General features: G+C 56.0%; 1 protein-coding gene across 1 annotated transcript; it reads left to right on the top strand.

Annotated features, from left to right (window-relative positions):
* Positions 1-964: 964 nt before the first annotated feature.
* Positions 965-9,092, top strand: LETM2 (leucine zipper and EF-hand containing transmembrane protein 2). Its single transcript, XM_075736458.1, has 11 exons — positions 965-1,088; positions 1,372-1,609; positions 2,378-2,834; positions 2,975-3,118; positions 3,457-3,591; positions 4,043-4,246; positions 5,432-5,551; positions 6,175-6,285; positions 6,429-6,515; positions 7,264-7,338; positions 7,981-9,092. Exons 2-11 carry the CDS (start codon positions 1,557-1,559, stop codon positions 8,029-8,031), a joined length of 1,437 nt encoding a protein of 478 aa, XP_075592573.1. The 5' UTR covers positions 965-1,088; positions 1,372-1,556; the 3' UTR covers positions 8,032-9,092.
* Positions 9,093-19,553: the final 10,461 nt, after the last annotated feature.

Genomic DNA, 19,553 nt, shown 5'->3' with positions numbered 1-19,553 from the left:
CTGACACCTAATTCCAAGCAAAGCTGTACACGCAGCTGCTCAGAACATGTTCTGCTCTCTACACAGATGCAACCTGCAGTCCCTGAAACGGGAACTTTTCACATAAAAGTAAATTTTTGTTCCATAAAAACAAACAACGGGATACCGTCAACATTTTGCTGGACAGCGTGGGCTAGCTACGGTAGGTTACTGAAAACCCCATAAGCACACCAGGAAACTTCTGCCACGGCCGACAACAAAACGATGTCAGCGTGTGAGGTAACTGCTTAACAAGCTCTCCTACATTTCGCCAGGACTTGAGCGAATGCAGCAGGCGCAGAGAGCAGAACCGGAGAGTCCCTTCCAGCCAGGAGCCCATCTCCGTGCATGGCTCCCGGTGTCTCCCTGGCTCTCCAGGTGCTAAATGAACAACGAAAAGGCAGAGGTGACGATACACCACTGGCACACCTCCTCCGGCATCACCGCTCGGGCAGGAGCGCTGCCGATCCCGGGAGTGCGCTGGGGCGGCCTGCGACAAAACTAACGAGAAGTGACATGAAGAGCGGGAGAAAGGCGGGTCCCCGGGCGGGTCCCCAGGCCGCTGCCACCCCGGGGCCTGCCCCGGGCACCGGGCCGAGGAGAAGGCCCCGCCGCAGGCCCCGCCACCGGCCTCAGGCCCAGAGGCCGCCCCGGTCGCTGGCTCTCGTCTCCCCAGGCCGATCCCGAGGGCGCCACCTCCTCGCTCTCCCTTACGTCACACTCAGACCCACCGCCTCGCGATGGCGTCACGCACCGTCCCGTGACATCACCCGGCAAGGCCCGCCTTCTCGCGGGTCACCGCCACCCCCCTCACAGCCAATGAGCGGCTCTTCCTGAGGGCACCTCGGGTCAAGCCCCGCCCCGCTCCCATTGGGTGGCTTCCGGCAAGGCGGCAACCCTACGTTCCCATTGGCTCCCGCCAAAGGGGCCATGACGCAACGCCATGGCGTGATGGAGTGGGAACCATAGAGCGCCGCTCGCCGGGCTAGAGCGCCGCGGGCAGGGAGCGATGGGACAGCCCGGGAGGACTCGGGCCGCGGCCGGGTCCCTGGCGGGGAGCGGGGCTAGCGGTGAGGGGGGGGGGAGGCGGGGCAGGGGCACCGGGGGCACCGGGGGCAGCGGGACCGGCGGGACCGGCTCTGGGGGGGGACAGCGGGCTCGGGACGGCCCGGGGGGGTGGGAGGGACCGGGGCGCCGGGATCCGGCCCGGTGATGGGGGGTAACGGGACCGGCGGAACCGCCGGGTGCTGGCACCGGTGCGGCCTGGTCACCCGGCGGGCCCTGTCCCCCTGCCAGCCCGGGGCGAGCCGTCCCGCAGCCCCCTCCCGCGCTCACGTTTCCCTTCACACCCAGGGTGCGGGCGGAAGGCGATGATGTAACGTGATGATGTGATGCGATTGATGTGATGTGCCAGAGGCCTGGCGGGTCCTGCCTGGGCCTTGCCCCGCGGCAGAGGGCCGCAGCTCCCCGAGGCTCCCCGGCCGCTCGCCCCCGCCGTTGGAGATGAGGGTCCCGCCGCCCGCGCCCCGCCAGAGCCGATGACTCCGTGGCACCGCGGCTGTAACATGCTCCTTGCAGTAGCCAGGTCGAGGTAAGACGGGGGTTGATTTTTCCAGGCGCTCGGTGCCGTAGCGTTCCTGTACCGGATTGGAGGTGAAACGGGCCGAGCATAATCACGCCTAAGGGAGCAAGGAGGCTCCCTGGCACGACAACGGTTGTCTTTAGCGATTTATTGAAGGTGACTGGTGCGGTTCCGATGTTTGCTAGTGCACAAATCCAGTGTAATATCAATGCTTTGAACCAGAGTACTTCCACAAACTCCTACGAAAGATTACCTGGCTAAACGTGAGAAGAGCAAAGGTTGATTTCGCTAATAGTAAAGGATTTCAGCAGTTGCCGTAATGCATAGCAGTCTGTGAGGTCTTAGCTCTCTTATAAAAGAGATCAGGCTATTTAACCGCTTGTCTCTCACCAGTGTGCAGCCTGTCCTTTCCAGCTGACGCTGCTGGGGGAGGGAAGGGGCAGGAAATACAGAGATCTGTATAACGCTCGGTGAGACGAGAAGGGGCTTTGGTTTTTATTTTGTTCGCGACTGGCAAGTTTTAGCCGATGGAATTGGTAGAAGGGCTCCCGAGAGGCAGTCTGAGGTCTTGGGTTACTCTCCCGCAAGAGAAAAGTTGTTAACAAGGGATGAGTTTTCAGTGTTTCAACTGTTGCTGAAGGATGGGAATCTCAGATACTGAGGCAGCCACAAGATCAATTTCACAAGATTAATTTTGGCACTAAGAACACGAATTTGTGTGTAACACGTAGGTACCTTCGCCTCAATGCACTATTCCTGTCTTAAATACCTCTCCAGTTTCAGAGGCTCCCATCTTCTTGCGCACTCCAACCCTCCATACTCTTCAGCAGTTGCTTTTGTCCAACTAGTGGATTCTCATTCAAACCGGACTTGCGTAAGAGACTCTGAAAACCAGCCATGGCTGCGCTGCGCACGGTTGGTCACTGGCCTACCTCACTCACCAGCTAAAGCCGTGCGAACGTTTCACACGTCCGCCTTCTTGCGTCAGGACCTCCGAGACGAACCTCCGCCCCACCGAAGTACTGTAAACCAGGGTACCAAGCCTGCTAAAAGTCCAGCAAAACAAGTTGTAGAGACTGCCGGGGGAAAAAAGTCTTTACGCCAAAAAATTGTGGATGAACTGAAACATTATTACAATGGATTCCACTTGCTTTGGATCGACACTAAGGTGGCTGCCAGGATGGTGTGGAGGCTCTTACATGGTCAGGTCCTCACTAGGAGGGAGAGACGAAGGGTAAGTGCATATACATGAACACCTTGCTAAAACGATGCATTAAGAGGCTTACTGTGATGCAAGACGTTTAACCGCTCGGTTGCCACGCTTCTCTCTTGTCTGGCTGAATAATAATTTCTGCTGTGCTCTTCTCCATACAGTTGCTGAGAACTTGCGCAGATCTCTTCCGGCTGGTTCCCTTCCTGGTGTTTGTCATTGTCCCCTTCATGGAATTTCTGTTACCTGTATTCTTGAAACTCTTTCCTGAAATGCTGCCCTCGACGTTTGAGACGGAGTCAAAAAAGGTACATGTCCTTTGTGAAGCCATAGGCTCTGTACTGCAGCTCGTTAGAACGTCTGTACAACTGCATAAAGAACTGTTGTTTCCTGCCTGCTGCTGTAAATGAGTGTCAGCGTCACGCACACGTCTAGGTCAGACGTTGCTTGCTTATTCCTACACAGGACGGCAGAATTTGAAGACCGTACTGTAGGCAGGGATCAGTGGGGGAAGTGCACAGCAATTTTCTACAGCAACCAAAGCCTATTTGCTTTCAGTACTGAAGTCTTGTTTCATCTCTTTTCCAGAATCCCCCCCTTCTGATTTTCAAGGAATTTCTAATTACGTTTTATTTCCTAAATAAAGGAAGAAAAGCAGAAAAAGAAGTTAAACGCAAAGCTGGAGTTAGCAAAGTTCCTGCGGGAGACCATTGCAGAGATGGCCAAAAGGAACAAAGCAGATACAGGACAAGGAAAACAGTTCTCTTCTTATGTGCACCAGGTAAAATGGGCTGTGCTGGGGATGGCAGCAATAGTACTTATGCCAGCGTTAGTGCTGCTGTTTTGGGCAGAGAATGGGGTTTGAACAGAGGTTGCAGAGAGGTTTGACAGCGCGGAACTGTCCTGTCAGGCGTTACTGTTAACTGGATGCGCTCTTGCAGCTGATGTCCCACTGACTCTGGCTTTTGACCTCATCTGTCAGGGCGATCTGCACAGACAAGCATTTCCATCCTGGAACAAGAATGAAAGTCTTACCCTGTGAAATCCTTTAAGTGGTCACTCAAAAACATGGTTTCACTTTGGCCTTTTAACTACATCATTCTGCTTCCACCCGGAGACAGGAACACCGGTGTGAGAAACAGGAGGGGATTCTTCCTCGGAGTGGGAAGAGGATTCACAAACTGATTCTGGTTAGGTTTGGCTTTTGGCCCTGATGCCTCTGCTTTGTTTAGATTCGGCACACCGGCCATCAGCCCAGCACCCAGGAGATCGTACGTTTCTCCAAGCTCTTTGAGGATGAGCTGACCCTGGAACACTTGGAACGGCCACAGTTGGTAGCTCTTTGCAAATTGCTTGAGCTGCAGCCCATTGGCACCAACAATCTGCTCCGCTTTCAACTTCTGCTGAGACTCAGAACTATCAAGGCAGATGATGAAGTAAGTTTAAAATAGCACAGATGTGACTGCTTTGGTGGAATGCATGCTTTTCGCAATCTCAAGTTCTGCCCTCTGAATCACTGCCTGCTTTACATAAGGCATGTGTCACTGCCCACACTCCATCCTCGGATTGAACTTTAATATCAATGGGAGTCAGGCCCTCCCCGGGAGAGATTCCAGAAAAAAACGGAATGAGAGTTCATCTTCCTGCAGCCTTGCTGCCTTTGGTGAATCTCATGAGTGTGTCACTGTTTAAAACACCCTTATATTTTTATTCTGGAGTCATACTAACTTGTAAAATAGGGAGGTTCCGATGCTGGAATAAATATTGTATGGAAACACCAGATTTTAACCAACTCAATTCAGTATGAGTTTAGTTTATGAATTGGCTGGATTTATGTAGCCTGGAGAAGGCCAAGGGAGAATCTGCTTGCTTTTCAACTGCCTAGTGGGGTTATTTAGAAAGTGGAACCAGAGTTACAGGTGCATGGTAAACGGACAACAGGTAATGGTCGTAAGTTGCAGCAAGGGAAATTCCAACTTGATAAGAAAAAAAAAAATAAAATCAGTGAGTGGGTAAACAATGGTTGTCCAGAGGTTGTGAAATCCCCATCCGCAGAGAGGCTCAAAGCATAAATGGAAAAGGCTGAGGCATGTAAAGAAACTTTTAAGTTAATCTCTTTTGAACAGGAGGTTGGACTGGGGACCTCCAGAAGTCCCTTCCAGCCTACATTTTGTGACTGTGTAGGAACTGTAATTTGACATGGTGTAAAGAATCCTATTACGACACAGAGGAAAGAACGGAAAACTTCTTGCTAGTAAGAGGTGACCAGCTCTGAACGGCACATGCAGCTAACCACAGGTTCAGCTTTAAAGCTGACAATTCTCACAGTCGCCTGCCTTTGTGTGAATTCTTCAAACCTGTAGGTTCACGTGTAAAAGTGAAATTCCCAGTACTTGGGGGGAAAAACAAAATAATCAGGATCGAAGTTTTTCATCCTCTGTAGCTGAAGACTGTCAGCTTTCAAGGACAGGATGAATTATCTACGGAGTCAGTTCTGTCTGATCTTTCTATCTGTATGGCTTTATGCACGTTTACCTAAACAGAGGTTTCTTTGGGCTCATCAGGCACATCAGGGTTTTGGTTACTCTGTGCCCAGGTAGGAACGTTCCTTTCCATTTCAGATGATTGCCAAGGAAGGAGTCCATGGCCTGAGTGTGTCTGAACTGCAGAGTGCATGCAGAGCCAGAGGAATGCGATCACTGGGTCTCTCGGAGGAGCAACTAAAGGAACAGCTCAGACAGGCAAGTACGCTCTGGTCTGGCCGCCTTCGACAGGGTTTCTCCTAGGGCAGTGGTGTGCAGTGTTCAGATAGAGCAGGCACGGTTTCACCAAGAATTCATGCAAGTATTCCTGGATGGATCCTCTCCTGCATAGCTGAGCTTTAAGGCATGAAGTGTCCAGATGATGTCCTACACTAAAGAGAAAACCAAGTAACATCAGAGCCAGATAGAAGCAAGATGAAGTGTGGGGGGGACAGAATATGTTTTAAGCTTCTAAAGTAGCCAAGACTTGTAGTAGAGCCAATGCTAGTCTTTTATAGGCATTCAAACAGATTACAGACACCGCTGTAGGTGCTGCATTTCAGATAAGCTGTAGATAATGCAAAGTACTTAGCTTTCACTGTTGGCCGGCTGTCAGTAGTGATGCTGGTACCTCACTAGTAGCTGGAAGCTTCCTCCCTAGTGCATATTCCATGCAGTATTCTTAACTCTTCAAAACTATTTCTTCTCTTTGTGGTAACTTAAAACTATATTAGCCAAACTGAAGATAGCCTTAAGATCTTTAAGGACAAAGAGTGCTATATAAATAACTACTGACGTAGAGCCAATATGAAATAACTTTTCCTTCTGTTTTCTTCTAACAGTGGCTGGATCTGCATTTAAAAGAGAATGTTCCACCTTCTCTGCTCCTGCTTTCCCGTGCCTTGTACTTAATAGATGTAAAGCCACAATCTGTCCCGGTTCCGCAAAATAAGGTGAGTTGTTTGAATGAAACTTTCAGGTTAATAGTTTAACCATTACACATTATAAAAATGAAGCACAATGACATGAATCTTGTTCTTTGATCCTCCAAGTGGACTGAAGTTCTAACTGTGCTGAACTATATGTTCTTCCATAGAGAGGTGGAACTGCTGAAATCATGACATCCGTCCCCGAAGATCAAGAGACCCCGGTGGATCCTGCCCCCATTGTTCAGGGAAGAAAGGTTAGAAAATAGCAGGCTACAAGTGGGAAAACGAGCGCGTAGTGCTGTAACCTTTGGGAAGAGCGCGTGAACCACCTCTCCAAAGCTAGACAAAGACCAATGTTTGACACCATTGCACAGAGCACAATGTATATTCTTCTGTTGTGTACGTGTTTTTGCCCGAGTGCCTCACAGTTGCATCCTCTGACTTAGGAGGTAATGAAAGGGTACAGAGATCTGCTGTGGCACGCCTTGTCCCGTTGCTGGAAGCAGCTGGTTGTTCAACACCCTGTTACTGGCTTCCAGCAGAGGAGCACTCGCAAGCTTCCAAGTTGCTTTATTTGCATAAATACAGAGATTTCAATCCAGACACATTTAGCTCAGAGAAGCCTGTTAAAAGCGACTCATTTTCAGCTCTCCTAGTGAACTGGGGCTGAGTTGTCCAGAACAAAAAGAGCCAAAATATCTGGGGGAAGAAAGCCAGAGCATATGGTTCTCAGCATAAGACTGAAGTGAATTCCTTAGATTAGTCCAACCTGATAAAAGCAGCAACAGAAATTAAAGGAGAATATTGTGTCAACTGCTAGAAATATTTCCAAATAGCTCTGTTAAATTGCGTAGGGGAAGTAATGGAAATGCCAACACACAGCTTTCACAAACACACATTGCAGGGAACAGCCTTATTCAGAAAAAAGGGAGGGTACAGGGTCTAACTAGAGCTTTGTTTTCCGAGAGGGTTCTGTGACTTAAAGCTGCTTTTTTCTTAAAGAATGAAGAATTTGTATCTCAGCCAGCAGAGAAATTGCCAGTCTCAGAAGTGTCAGTTAAGCCTCCCCCACGAGAGGTAAGCTTTTCAAAATTCTTAGGCTTTCCAAAGGAGATTGTTCTTCACACGACTTATTGACAAACTGGAAATTGATGCTACAGGTGTTGGGAATGATCGGTTCAAGGAACGACTGGAGAAACCGTGGACGAGAACTGCATCGTGGGCTGTTAAATACAGGCGTAGCACATGTGGCTGAGGGACCCCAGTCAAACTGGGGGAGGTAGCAGAGCACCGTGGGGAATTACCAGTGTGTCCTGTCCTCATTCTCTTCCTTAATCATCTGCTTTGGACCACTAGGACAGACTGGCCTTCCCTCAGAACCACCGCAGTGCTCCGAGCCATTTTGTATCTGTAAAAACATTTCTACAGTGACTTGCCTTTTCTTTTGCCTGTTTTCTTTCTCTGAATATTTGATTTCAATTTAGCTGCTTATGTATACATCATGGATGCCCACTTAAGGTGAGTTTGGGAGTCCAAGCTGACTTTCATCGACAGGAGAATGTTCCTTTACCCCAAATAACTTTATTCTTAGGCAACTGTTACTCTCCAGAGCAGCTTACTGGATTAAATGGGAAGATACCTTCTTCAAAAAAGGTTTTGAATTTTAAGAAGCATTTGTGTTGGTACTATCTAAAACCTGAAACTCTCCCTTACACCTAGACTAAAATGGAAGCATCTCAGAGCAGCAAGGCCGGTGCCAACGGAGTCTAGCCTGAAGCCAGCAAGGACTAACTCCAGGAGAGAAGAGCTTTCATCTCTGCACCTCCTTAACAGGAAAGAGTGGTTTTCCAGGAGGTTTTCCAGGAGGCTGCTTTACACGAAAAGGTGTCAGTAGCCCTCAGGGGCCTCTCCCTCTGTTAGCAGCTAGGCCAGGCTAAGACTGGGTGGCACCAGCTTCTCATTTGTACTGGATCCCCTACTCCCCCCATTTAACTTATCTTGTAAATATGTTAATAATGATGCTGCTCTCTGTGCTGTTACTGATCAGGTGTTTGTGCTCTTAAACCTTAGGAAGGGCAGCTTTTCATTGTCGTAAAGGCCCGGGCGCAGGATGAGCTAGGCTGAAGTCCAGTAAAGCCTGTTCTACAGTTTGAAATCCTCTGCAGGAACATACCCACGTATCCAGGGCTTGCCGCTTGTCCTGCTGCCAGAGTTTACAAGCTCAAGCTCTTGATCCTAGTTAGCATGGTTTAGCTAATAACCAGTGCGCAGAATGACCCGTGTAGCTGTTGTATTTCGCTGTCACAGTTGTACCGAGGAGAATAGCCACAGCCAAGGCAGGACCAGCGCTCCTCAGTGGTGTGGCTGAACTGAACTGCTCAGAAAGACCTAAGAACTTGCTGGACGAGCAGAGCAGTGAAGAGGACAGATTCCACTGCCTGAGCCTTTGTCAGCCAGCGCTGCAGCAGGTTGGCACCTCCAGGCACCGCACAGGAGGCAGAGATTTGCATTTTAAGGATTCCACTGGGTCATGTGGGGACCCACAGACATTTCCCAAGTCCGATGTAGGACTGGGTTAAACCCTACCCGGCTCAGAACTATACATCAGCAAGTGCTCTCAGACTTACCATGCTTTACAAAATGATTCTTCAGGCGCTCCAGTGTCAACTGGTTTTTTGGTAGACTCTCGAGGAGGATACTGAAAAGCTGTTTTTAGCATTTGTTAATTTTTTTACTTTGTCCTATGTAAATGCTCAGAAATTACTCATATTATGGATTTTAAATATGTATATTTATATTTACTGTAAAATTAAAGTTAGACTTGGTGCTAAGTAGAATGAAATGTCTTTTCTAGAGGTCGGCCAGCCTTTAGAACACTCCGACTCAAAAAAAAAAAAAAAAAGCCAGTCATCTCAAGGTGTTATTGGCACTTTAAACATGTGACTTGCAATCCAGAAACAGCTACCGTTGTACTGTGCTCGCCGTTCTGTACCTGCACCCCTGTCGTGGTCGTACAGCCAGTATGCAATGCCGAGTGTTTCTATTAACTGGTGGTTAGTCAGTGAGAACAAATGTTATTTCAATAAAATACCCTCGTTGCTGAAGTGTCACTCCTGTCTCGGTGTAGCACGGATAGACGTTGCTAGTAGGTGTAACTTTGCTGACAGACAGAATCACCTTTGGCTACCTGTCTACGTTAACAGAAGCCTTGTGCCTTTGATAATACTGTTATTTGAACAGAACTGTGACCTAACGTCTGCTAGAGCCCACTTTGTCTAGAAAAGTGTTTGCCCCCTAAAGAGCTGAGTACAAATGTGGTTCGGTGCGAGATTTCACCGGTGTTGCGCACTGAGATTAGTGTGCAGAAATAAAAGAACACGACGAATTTCTGTGTTATGGCTAAAGCACGGAAATAGCGAGATGGAATTCCTGAATTCAAGGTAAGCGGGAAGAGTTGTGCAAGGGAAAAGTCTCCCTGTTTTAAAACACGCAAACAGCAGTGAACTGCCAGCCCAGCTCACTAAACTGCGTCAAAGCAACACCGCCACAGACAGGAGGAAAATTTTGATAAGATGTAGGTGTGGACAGCATTTCTTGAAGTGCAAAAGAAAACAGCTTGAACGAGTTGTTGCTGTGGGGACTGGGACGCTCCAGCCAAGCAGGACACTTGGGACCTGAAGTTGTCTTCAAGTCACTGAAGCTGCTGTGTCAGTTCAGAAGGCAGAGTAAGCCGTGTGTAGCTACGCGTGTAGCTTGAAGTAGAAAAGCAGGTACCACTAACCCAAGCGCCAAGGTTGGACACCTCGAGTTGTTCAAACGCTGTTAGAGAACTGCAGCTCCAGAGCCATCTCTGCGCGAGGGAAAGCCTCGCTCAGGCTAACGCAATCTGAGGGAATCGATCCCTGTCCCGCGCCAGCAGGTACATACAATTCCCTTACTAGCGAGGACGTTTCCAGCTCTGCCACACTGCCCTGAGCTCCTGTCCTTTGCCAGCAGCCAATAGTTTACATTACTATTACCAAGGGACGTGTTTTTCCCAGTACAAGGTGAAGGGGCCACGCAGTAACGGGTCTACACACGAGTCGCACGAACCAACCTCTGCTGGCAGCCACTGTCGCGGTGCCCACGCCGAGGCCGGGCCGGGCCTGGCTGCCCGGGGCTCTGCCAGCTCCACACCCAGCACCGCTGCCGGGAGCCGCACGCCCACCACGAACCCACACCCCCCCCCGCCGTGTCCGGGCACGCGTGGGACAGGCTGGTCCTGGCCACGGCCATGCACTCCCTGCACGGCCACTTCCCACCGGCAGATAGCAGCACCAGGCAATTCTGGTACCGAAACACTCCAAAACGGGCTGCTCGGGGTTCAACCGCCTGGTTTGGGAGCTCCCTGCCCCGCCGCTCAGCGCTGGCCGTGCCCGGGGCATCCCACCCCCCCCGGGGCATCCCCACCCCCCCCGGGGCATTCCCCCCCCCCCCCGGGGGCATCCCACCCACCCCCGGGGGCATCCCCCCCCCCCCCGGGGCATTCCCCCCCCCCGGGGGCATCCCACCCCCCCCCGGGGGCATCCTCCCCCCCCCCGGGGGCATCCCGCCCTCCCCCCGGGGGCATCATCCCCCGTCCCGGGGCTCCGCAGCGTGGGGAGCGGAGGCTCCGCAGGTCCAGGCACAAAGCTGGACAAGCCTTTAGAAATAGACGCAAACACCGCTGTCCATGAAACCCGTCTGATTTAATCCAGCATCCCGTCTCCAGACACGAGTGACATTCAGCAACCAGGATTAAAACCACTCACATCCTGTAAAAGACGAGTCGTGCTGGTAACGGCGCTGGGATCTGGCTGTTGTGCTGCTCCCCAGAACCTGGGGCTGCCTGAGCCCGTGGCGGAGGGGGGACGGACGACAGCCATACGTGCCCCCAGCTCACACCCAGCCACCAGGCCTGCGGGGTTCGAGCTCCGGCTCCCCAAGCAACACGTAAAAGCCACGCGTACACGACGCATTGCGAGCGCTTTCTCATTTTAAAGGGCTGGCTGCGGCCCTGTAACAACCGAGCAGCACGTGGAGAGTCTGGTCCTTGCACAAGCCAACGTCTGCGTCGGGAAGGCAAAGCTGGGTTGAGAAATTGTTTTTATTTCCAGGGGCAATTAAGAGCCGCAGGAGGGAGCATTACGCAGAAATGCCCTCTGGACAGAGCCTGTCTGAAGGCACCCATCACAGCTGAGGAATTTCGAATTCCCAGAATCAGCCATTCATTAGTGCAGCGTAATGAAGTGTTTTCAGCACCAAGCAGACTTCAAAGGTCTCTGTTTTCTCCGCGCCTGCAGCAGCAGCTGAGCTTCAAAGCTGCGTCCAGACCCGCTCCAGCCCACAAACGCAAAACAAACCCACTCGGACGTGCGTGCTGCAGAGCTGCCCCACGCTTTGCAGGGCAGGCAGCGGGGAGATGCTGCCTCCCACCCAACCTCCCCAACCGCTCCTGCCCCTTCCACAGCCCCCCCCAAGGGCAGCGCAGCGGTGGGGCACGGGCGCAGAGATGGGTTCCCCAAGGTTCCCACGCACACGTGGCCATCACCGCCCGGTCACCGCTCCTGCAGCCTGCCCAGAAGCTGGTGCCAGAGCCATGGGCTGTGCCAGGGCCCCGGCTGAGCCCCCCTACAAACACCACCGGCACGCAGACGTGCTTCCTCCCCTCCTCACGGCTCACCAAGCTGTCGCTGCTGTGCTCGCAGCCCGCGGAAGCAAGCCTGCCCGATGCAGGAGCAAACCTGGCAGGTACCTTTGCACAGCACCAACGGGCTCATCCTTCCCCTGCCTTAACGCTGCATCTGACACGGACCGGTGTGCCAGCAGCACTAACAGCTGAGCAGGATCAGGCCATCAGCTTCTCGGGGTAAACAATCCAACAAGGACAGGCTTGCAAAAGCTGATTTTGAAGCAGCACAAACGCTCCATTGCAAACCTGAGGAGCCCACCTGGTCAGAGATTGTGGGAACAAATATTTACTGCTTCACTGCAGCAGTGTCAAGGCTGTGTGCAGTTGCGTGCCCGGGCAGTGCCAGCCGCAGCACCCCGATAAGGGCTGTTGGGGAGAGACAGGAGCACAGAGGAGGAGAGATTTTTCTGTCCTTGCTTCTGGAGCTGTAGAATCAACGCTGTCCTGTTTTCTAACCTACCTGCAGGGAGGAGAGTCACTAAAGCAGAGTTATCCAAGGTGTCTGAGCACCTGACTCCGGGACCAAGGGTTTTGAACAACAGCACGTGCCCACAGCCCCCTGGAGAAGCCAGGGCTGTGCACTGAGCTGCTCAACAGCCAGGAACGGGAGTTAACGGCAGCAGCTCATCAGCAACATCTCCAGAGAAAAACCCCTGCTGCCTGCAGCTGAGCTGCTCGGGCAGAGGCAGGAGTGAGCAGCTGCGGGGAGAAGACCCCCTCTCGGCCCATTTCACAGCCTCAGTTACACAGAAAATAAACCATTCCCTTGAGAGCAGTAATGATAATAACAAGAAGAGCACAGCCCCAGAGCTGGGGAGCACTTACCGGTGGTGCCTGGGCTGCTCCAGGGGCTGCAGGCTATAGGGCAGCTATAGGGCGGCTATAGGGCAGCTATAGGGCAGGAGCCCTTCTCCTGTTCTGGTTTAAAGGGACCCACCTGCCCCCACCCAGCACAGGGCTCCCTGGGGGTGGGTGCTCTGCGGGGGTGGTTCTGCCTCCCCAGGGGCTGCTGGCAGAGCCAGGGGGTCCCGGGGGTGGGCAGGGGAGCAGGGTTTGCTTTTGGAGCTGTTCCTGCTTTGCAGATGGCAGGGGAGCGGTGCGGGGGGGGCACGGCATCCTGGGGTGCCCCCAAGCCCGGGAGCCAGAGGAGACACCCCCCTGCCAGGGGTCCTGCTCAGAGCACGGTGGTCCCGAGGAGCAGCGTGGGGCTGTGACAACGTGCAAATCACTGACAGCTCACGGGTCAGGTCACCAGCGAAGGTGGGGCTGCGCCTGGGTGCTCCTGCCCCCAGAGAGGGAGAAATGGCTCCGTCCTGCCCGTGCACCCTGGGAACACGCTGGGGCTGCCCCGGGCTGGTGCCCCCGTCCCTGGGGGTGGGCTGCTGCAGACCTGCCCCCACGCACATCTCTGAAGCACAGGCCTTGTCCCTCAGGGGTGCTCCTTTCCGGGGGTGCTCCTTTCCGGGGGTGCTGCAGGTCAAACCCCAGCCCTCAGCCTGCTCAGGGTGATCTGCCCCACGCAGCCGATGGACCGGCAATACCGGGAGATCCTCCCGCGGCCACTCAAACGCTTTTCTCCCCCTCCCGAGCGCTGCAGACCTCTCTGCCCCAGGCCCCGGTGCCCAGGGGGGCTGTTACTCCTGCCCTGGTACGGACGGGAGTTGGGAGTCACCCGGGGAAGAACAAGCTCTGCCAGCGAGCCCTTGGCCACGGAGGGGCAAAGACACGTGTCCCCCCTCTGCCAGGCTCATGGGAAGGGGGTACCAGTCCCGGAGAGACCCCAGCCGGCACCTGGGGACCCCGCATCTCCCCGAGCCCCTCTGCATCCCCATCGCGGGGAGGGATCCTCTCCCAGCGCCGGGCTCTGCACTGCACGGGGAGATGGCAGGCCTGGCCGAGGGACAAGTGCCGTGTTATTCTGGCAGCCTGGAAAGTTTTCAGGGTGTTTGGAGAGTTTGGAGTTGAGTTTCAAATTGTCAGGGGCTTCTCCGGTCTCAGTACAAGAGGTAGGCAGAAAATTACTGAGATAATACCCTTAATTTCCTGCAAATGGGTAATGTTCCCTTGAAAGACTGCCACTCCACTAGTCCTTAAATACATCTTTGGAGAACATCTTATACCACATAATACAGGATAATGAGGAAAGTCGTGTTCTCCCGCCCGGTGTTCCAGGCCTGCGTCTGCTCCAACTTCTGAACCTGGCTGAACTCTTCCTGGCAGCGCGAAGCTTGTGGTGAAATGATAAGACAATAGCTCCCGCGGCGGCTGCTTTGCCAGCCCAGAGAGGAGCAGCAGGTTTGTCCAAAAGGTCCAGCAGCTGTTGAGCATCCCATGTAGCTTGAGAGATGCCTCCTGGCTGCGGATGGCTCCGTTTGCTGGGCTCAGGCATCCCCCAGCCCTGCAGCCATCTCACACTCACCCACCGCCGTCGTCCTTAAGCGAGGGCCTTCAGCACAACGTATTTCCTCCGGGTAACTGGAGATCCAGGAGAGCCGCTCAGCTCCGCGGCCCCGGCGGCTTCACCGGGGGTGTCAGGACCTCCGAGTTACCCGGCCGAGGCGCGGGAGCATGACGAGGGCTGTTCTCTGCTGGTTTTATGGTCATTAACAGTAATTAACAAAGGAAGCAGCGCAGGGCTATGGTGGGAATGGGAACCCAGCCCTGGCGCTCGGCTCAGCCCCCATCAGCTTGTCCCCGTCCCTCCCTGCTCCCTCCGGGCACAGACCCTGCGCCAGCTCCCGGCAGCTCCCTGGGGATGCTCCTGCTCGATGCAGAGGGAGAGGAGGAGGCTGGCGGGGTGTCCTGGGCGGGATGAAGGCAGAGCCAGCCTGCGCCTGCCGCAGAGGGAGCAGCACATTCTTCTGCTGAGAGGTTTTGCAGATGGAGAGCGAAGAGGGGGCTGGCGGGGAGCCTGCGGCATCACCTGGACGCTGCGCTTCAGCCACCCGGCCGTGGGCGAGCTAAGGGCGAGCGAAGGTGCTCCCCGCAGCCCTGTCCTCCCGGCCGTGCTCTGCCCTGACCATGCCACGCTGGCGCGCGTGCGAGGGGTCGCTTCGCATCCGTTTTCCTCCTGTGTTTTTAATTTAGAAAGATCTGGAAGCTGGGGCTTGCTCTTCCCGGGCTTTGCCATGGTGACACACCCCCCCCCCCCCCAGCCGCACGGCAGAGTCGCCGGCTTCAGCGTTTATCCTGAAAGCGAGCACAAACCGTGAGCAAACCCACCCTTCTCCCCAGGGGAGCTGGGCACTGGAGCCGGGCGGAGGTTCACGAACCCAGAGCAGTCTTGTGCCACTGAGACATCTCTGAACAAACCCATTTTCGGACCAAAAAATCCCCGCACCCTCCCAGCTGCTTCCCCCCAGCCCTCACAGGTCGTTGGCTGCCACAGGGTTTTTTTTTGGGGGGGGATGAGGTTCAACCTCTCCCCCACCCCAGCAGGCAGCAGGTCCCAGGTTTGGGAGAGGCAAGTCCTTCCCCGGGTGGATTTGTGCCGCAAAGCTGCGGAGAGGAGCTCTGGTCCCCCGTGCCCCTCAGCAGGACCCTGCGGGGCTGGCAGCACGTGCCCGAGTCTCGGCTCTGCCCGGCGTGCCGGGACCCCAGGCGCCTTCCCGGGACCCCCCCGTACCTGATAGGCACAAAAAGGGCAGAGTCAGCAGTTTTGCTACATGACACCCCCCTGAGTGAGCGGAGGAAACGAACCCAGCAGAGCCCCATAAATTACTGGATTCTGTTCTGCAACATCGGGCAAATTAAACGTTGCAGAGATCCAAGGCCGTGTGTGCTTTGGCGTGGGGAGAGCTTTTCCAGCCATGCCGGTGCCAAACCCCTTTCAGCCCTCCCCTCGGCTCCGGCTCCTCCACCGCTTTATCCTTCCCCCGGGCATCCCCGCGCTATCGCTGCTCCCGGCTCGGAGCCCGGCTTTATGGCACCCGCCTCTGCCGCCATCCCGCCAGCGGACGCCGTTCCCGGGGCGGGGGGGCAGTGCCTTGCCCTGGAGACGGGGGATTTCTGCTCGATGCTGGTCAAGAAAGGTCTCCCGTGCCAGGGCCAGCCCTGGTCCTTGCATCAGCCTCTTCCCCAGAAAGCTGTTGGGGAAAGATGCACTGGTCAGCACTTTTATAGTAGATTAATATTCAGAGGGAAAAGTACCGATTTAGTGAGGCCCAAGCACAACAAAGGCTGAGATTTATAGCCTCCTGTATTGGAGCATTGCATTCCTAGCAGGCTTTCTGCCTCTGTTATAAATTTGTAACAAAGGAGACGGAGCCTTACACCAGCTTAAAGTAATGTAGAACAAGGGCTCGATGGCCAAACCTTGCACAGAGCGTTACGGGGCGCAGGCGACATCATCCCCGGGTTGTCTGCCAGGGATGGTCCTGTCCCGCCTCTGCCCGTCCTCGCAGCCCCACGGCGCACCGGATGGAGCCTCGGCCGCGGCGCAGGGGTGCTGGGGGGGGGGTGCTCGTCCCCTGCCCGTGCTGCAGGGCTTTCCCCCGCCGCTGGAGCTCAGCCGCGGTGCTGCCACCGGCCTCGGCGCGGGCTGCGCTCGGGATTTGGGAGCATCCCAGCCCTGGCGCCGTGCCGTGAGGTCAGCCGCGGAGCGAGGCAGCGCGCAGGGGAGTGGAGGGTGCAAGGATGCCTTCCGAGCCCACCGCACAGTGGCAGGGCTCGGACAGGAGCAGGAATTGTCTGCGGCTGCCCCGGTTCATAACCGATGTTTTGTTTGGATGAAATGAAGCCGATCCGCAGCGTTTGACAGGGTCTGGTGCACGAGCTGTCAGGGCGGTGATGTGCAGCAGGGGAGAGCCTCGCCGAGAGCCCAGCCAAGTTCCCGCCTCGGGAGGGCCTGGAGCGGACGGTGCGACGGGGCCGGGACGCGTGCCAGGACACCGACAGCCGCCGGGCAGAGGCACAGATCCCCGTGGGTGAGGGGTCCCTGCCATACCCGCCCTCCTCTGCCCCTGCGGATGGGCCTGCGAGGCGGGGGCACAGGGGCATCCGCTCCCGGACATCCCTGGGGTTTTGGGGAGCCGAGCCCCGGGCAGATGACGGCTGCCGCGGGCTGCTGCCAGCCCTCCCCGGGGGCTGTGGCCACAATCCTGCTCCCGCTGAGCTTCCTGCGGTGTCCCACTCCCCACCTCCTGGAGCGGGGGGAGCAGGGTTGTTTCCTCGCAAGGAAGCAATTTACGGCTGGAAAGCTGCCCCGGCTTTGCTGCCTCAACCTCCCTCACCATCGGCCGCGCGGCGCTGCTGGCACCCCTCTGCCCACCATGCCCGCCTGTGGGGCTGGGGGGGGGCTGCCTCACAGCTGCAGCTCCGGGGCGCAGCGAGGGGCTTGGGGTGAGCCACGTGCCCCCTCGCAGGTTGCCTCCGCTGCAGCTGTGCACATCTGGCTCCATCTTAGCTCAGCTGTGGGTGGCCAAGGGGGGGGGCTGGAGCCGGACCCCTGGGTCCCGCTGCCTCACGTGGGAGCTGACCCCGCAGCTGGGTGGGACGCGTGGGGCGGAGGGGCGGCCGGGGGCAGCGATGGCCCCAGGCAGGGGGTGGGGGGTCGCTCCCCACACGCCCACCGAGCCGTGCTCCAGGAGCCGGGCCGTGGGACCCCTGCGTCAAGGTGGAATCGCAAAGAAGGTTTCCTGCCACGGCTGGCAGCCGGACAAAGCCCAGCTCAGCGCCGAGCGGAGCAGCCAGGTCCTGGGCCCCGGCCAAGAGATTGTCTTGGTCCTGCACAGCCGGAGGGCTTTAAAAGGAGAGAAAGAGGAAGGCGAGGAGTGGAAAAGACAAAGGATGCTGTGAGAGCCAAACGTGCTGTCGTGAGCCGAGCGCTCAGCGACCACCAATGCCCGACGCCCCCGGCCACCCGCTCGGGGGGCTCCCGCAGGCAGCGGCTCCAGATCCCCCATTGCTTTGGGGTCATTTCCCGAGGGACCCCATCCCATCCACCTCCTAAGTTCAATTGCAGCGGGGAGGGCTCAGTGCTGGGCAGCGCCAGAGGAGCCACACGCCATCCCCTGGGCAGGGACCCAGCAGTGCTGGGCGAGGGGGATGGCTTTGGCCCTGCAGGTCCCCGTGCAGCCCTGAGCATCCCGCACAGGGCTGGTGGGATGAGTCCCGGGCTTGCTGCAGTCCTGCTCCGTGCGGTGTTGTGTGCTGGCTCTGCAAGTGCGGGGTGTCGACACCGGCGTCGGGGTATCTCCACCTCCTGGAGCTGCCCACGTGAAGAGGATGCCGTACCGGGAAGAGCAGAGACGAGCCAGGTCTCCCTGCTCCAGGACCAGCATCTGGGCAGCTCGGTCCCTGCAGACCTCCAGGGCTCGAAAGGCAGCGCAGCATCCCCAGGGCTCTGCAGGAGGGACTGCCCACCCCCAGGGCGCTGCGTCCCCGAGGGCATGCGAAGGGGGCACCCGGCTGTAGGTGCCCAGCCCTGCAGCGTGCATTAGCAGTGCTGCTGGAGTCACTCTGCCTATTACCATATTTAATTGCCCTCCTGGTAACCCCAGGAAATGAGCAGAAGATTGTGATAGCAGCAGTTTCTGATGATGTAAACACGAGCTCCATCTCTCCCCGCCGCCTTGCCAAGTCGGTCCCAGGGAGAGCGGTGATTTATGGAGACCCCCAGCCCCGCTCCCCCCGCTCCCGGCTGCCTGGGCTGCGAGTTTAATCTAGGACTGTGAATTCAACATAAATCACTTGATTAAAAGCTCTACTTAATTTAGGAGGGGGGGGGGGAAGAACGCAGCTGATCGATTTAATTTACACAGGGAAATAGCAACAAGCAGATGCTTTTAAAAGGGCCAGTGAGGCGGATGATGCTGCAGCCGTTTCATCTTAACCATTTAAGTGCTCGGTAAAGGGGCTGGCAGCCTCTCGCCCCCCCAGGTGAGTTGCCACCCAGCACCCCTGCCCAGATCCCACATGCCCCAGCAGCTCGGGTGGGCCGCGGGGTGCAGGATGTCCCCAGGATGCCCCGACTGAGGGTCCTCGGCAGCATCTTTAACAGCCCTGGGCTTCTTGGTCAACGAAACGCCTTTCCCAGGGCCGGCGGTTTCTGGAGGCAGCGGGTCAAGTTTAAATGCAAACAGGCTGGGGCTGGCACCGGCTCCATCCTGGGAGGAGAGAAAAAGGCAGGAAAAGCGGAGAGACGGAACCAGAGCCGGCAGCGGTTACATCAGGAGGGGAGGGCTGCCCCAACCCGGCCGTGTGACCCTGAGCCCATGGGACGGCAGCACCTTCCGCAGGGTCCTCAGCTGGGGATCCGCAGGTCCCGGTCCCTCGGTGGGGAAGGGACCCACCAGGCGACACATTGCGACACCGTCACAGTCGTTTTGGTAGCAAAAAGGAGGCACGTGGTTTTTTGGTTGTTGAATGGGAGAATATTTTTACGGGGAATGGTGAAGCCGTGAAGAACAGAGTTCCCACAAAGCCAGTGCCCATTCCTCCCTACCCTCTGACCGTCGCTTTCCCAAACCAGTCGCTTGGATGAGCTTTAGCCCCCAGACCCCTCGCAGCCCCTTTCCCATCGCCCGCCAGCGCAGAGCATCTCCCACCGCTCCACCCAGGGACGGGGCCACGGCTGGCAAAG

Source organism: Balearica regulorum, chromosome 27, assembly GCF_011004875.1.
Source record: "Balearica regulorum gibbericeps isolate bBalReg1 chromosome 27, bBalReg1.pri, whole genome shotgun sequence".
NCBI classification, from domain to species: domain Eukaryota; kingdom Metazoa; phylum Chordata; class Aves; order Gruiformes; family Gruidae; genus Balearica; species Balearica regulorum.
The sequence above is the reverse complement of the archived record's forward strand: the minus strand, read 5'-3'. Positions and strand labels throughout refer to the sequence as shown.

Bases quoted from the DNA above. Each gene is read 5' to 3' on its own strand.
- LETM2 (XM_075736458.1), top strand. From the start codon at position 1,557: ATGACTCCGTGGCACCGCGGCTGTAACATGCTCCTTGCAGTAGCCAGG. The intron at 3,592-4,042 runs GTAAAATGGGCT...TGCTTTGTTTAG, and splicing joins TCTCTTCTTATGTGCACCAG to ATTCGGCACACCGGCCATCA. The intron at 7,339-7,980 runs GTAAGCTTTTCA...CCTTACACCTAG, and splicing joins TTAAGCCTCCCCCACGAGAG to ACTAAAATGGAAGCATCTCA.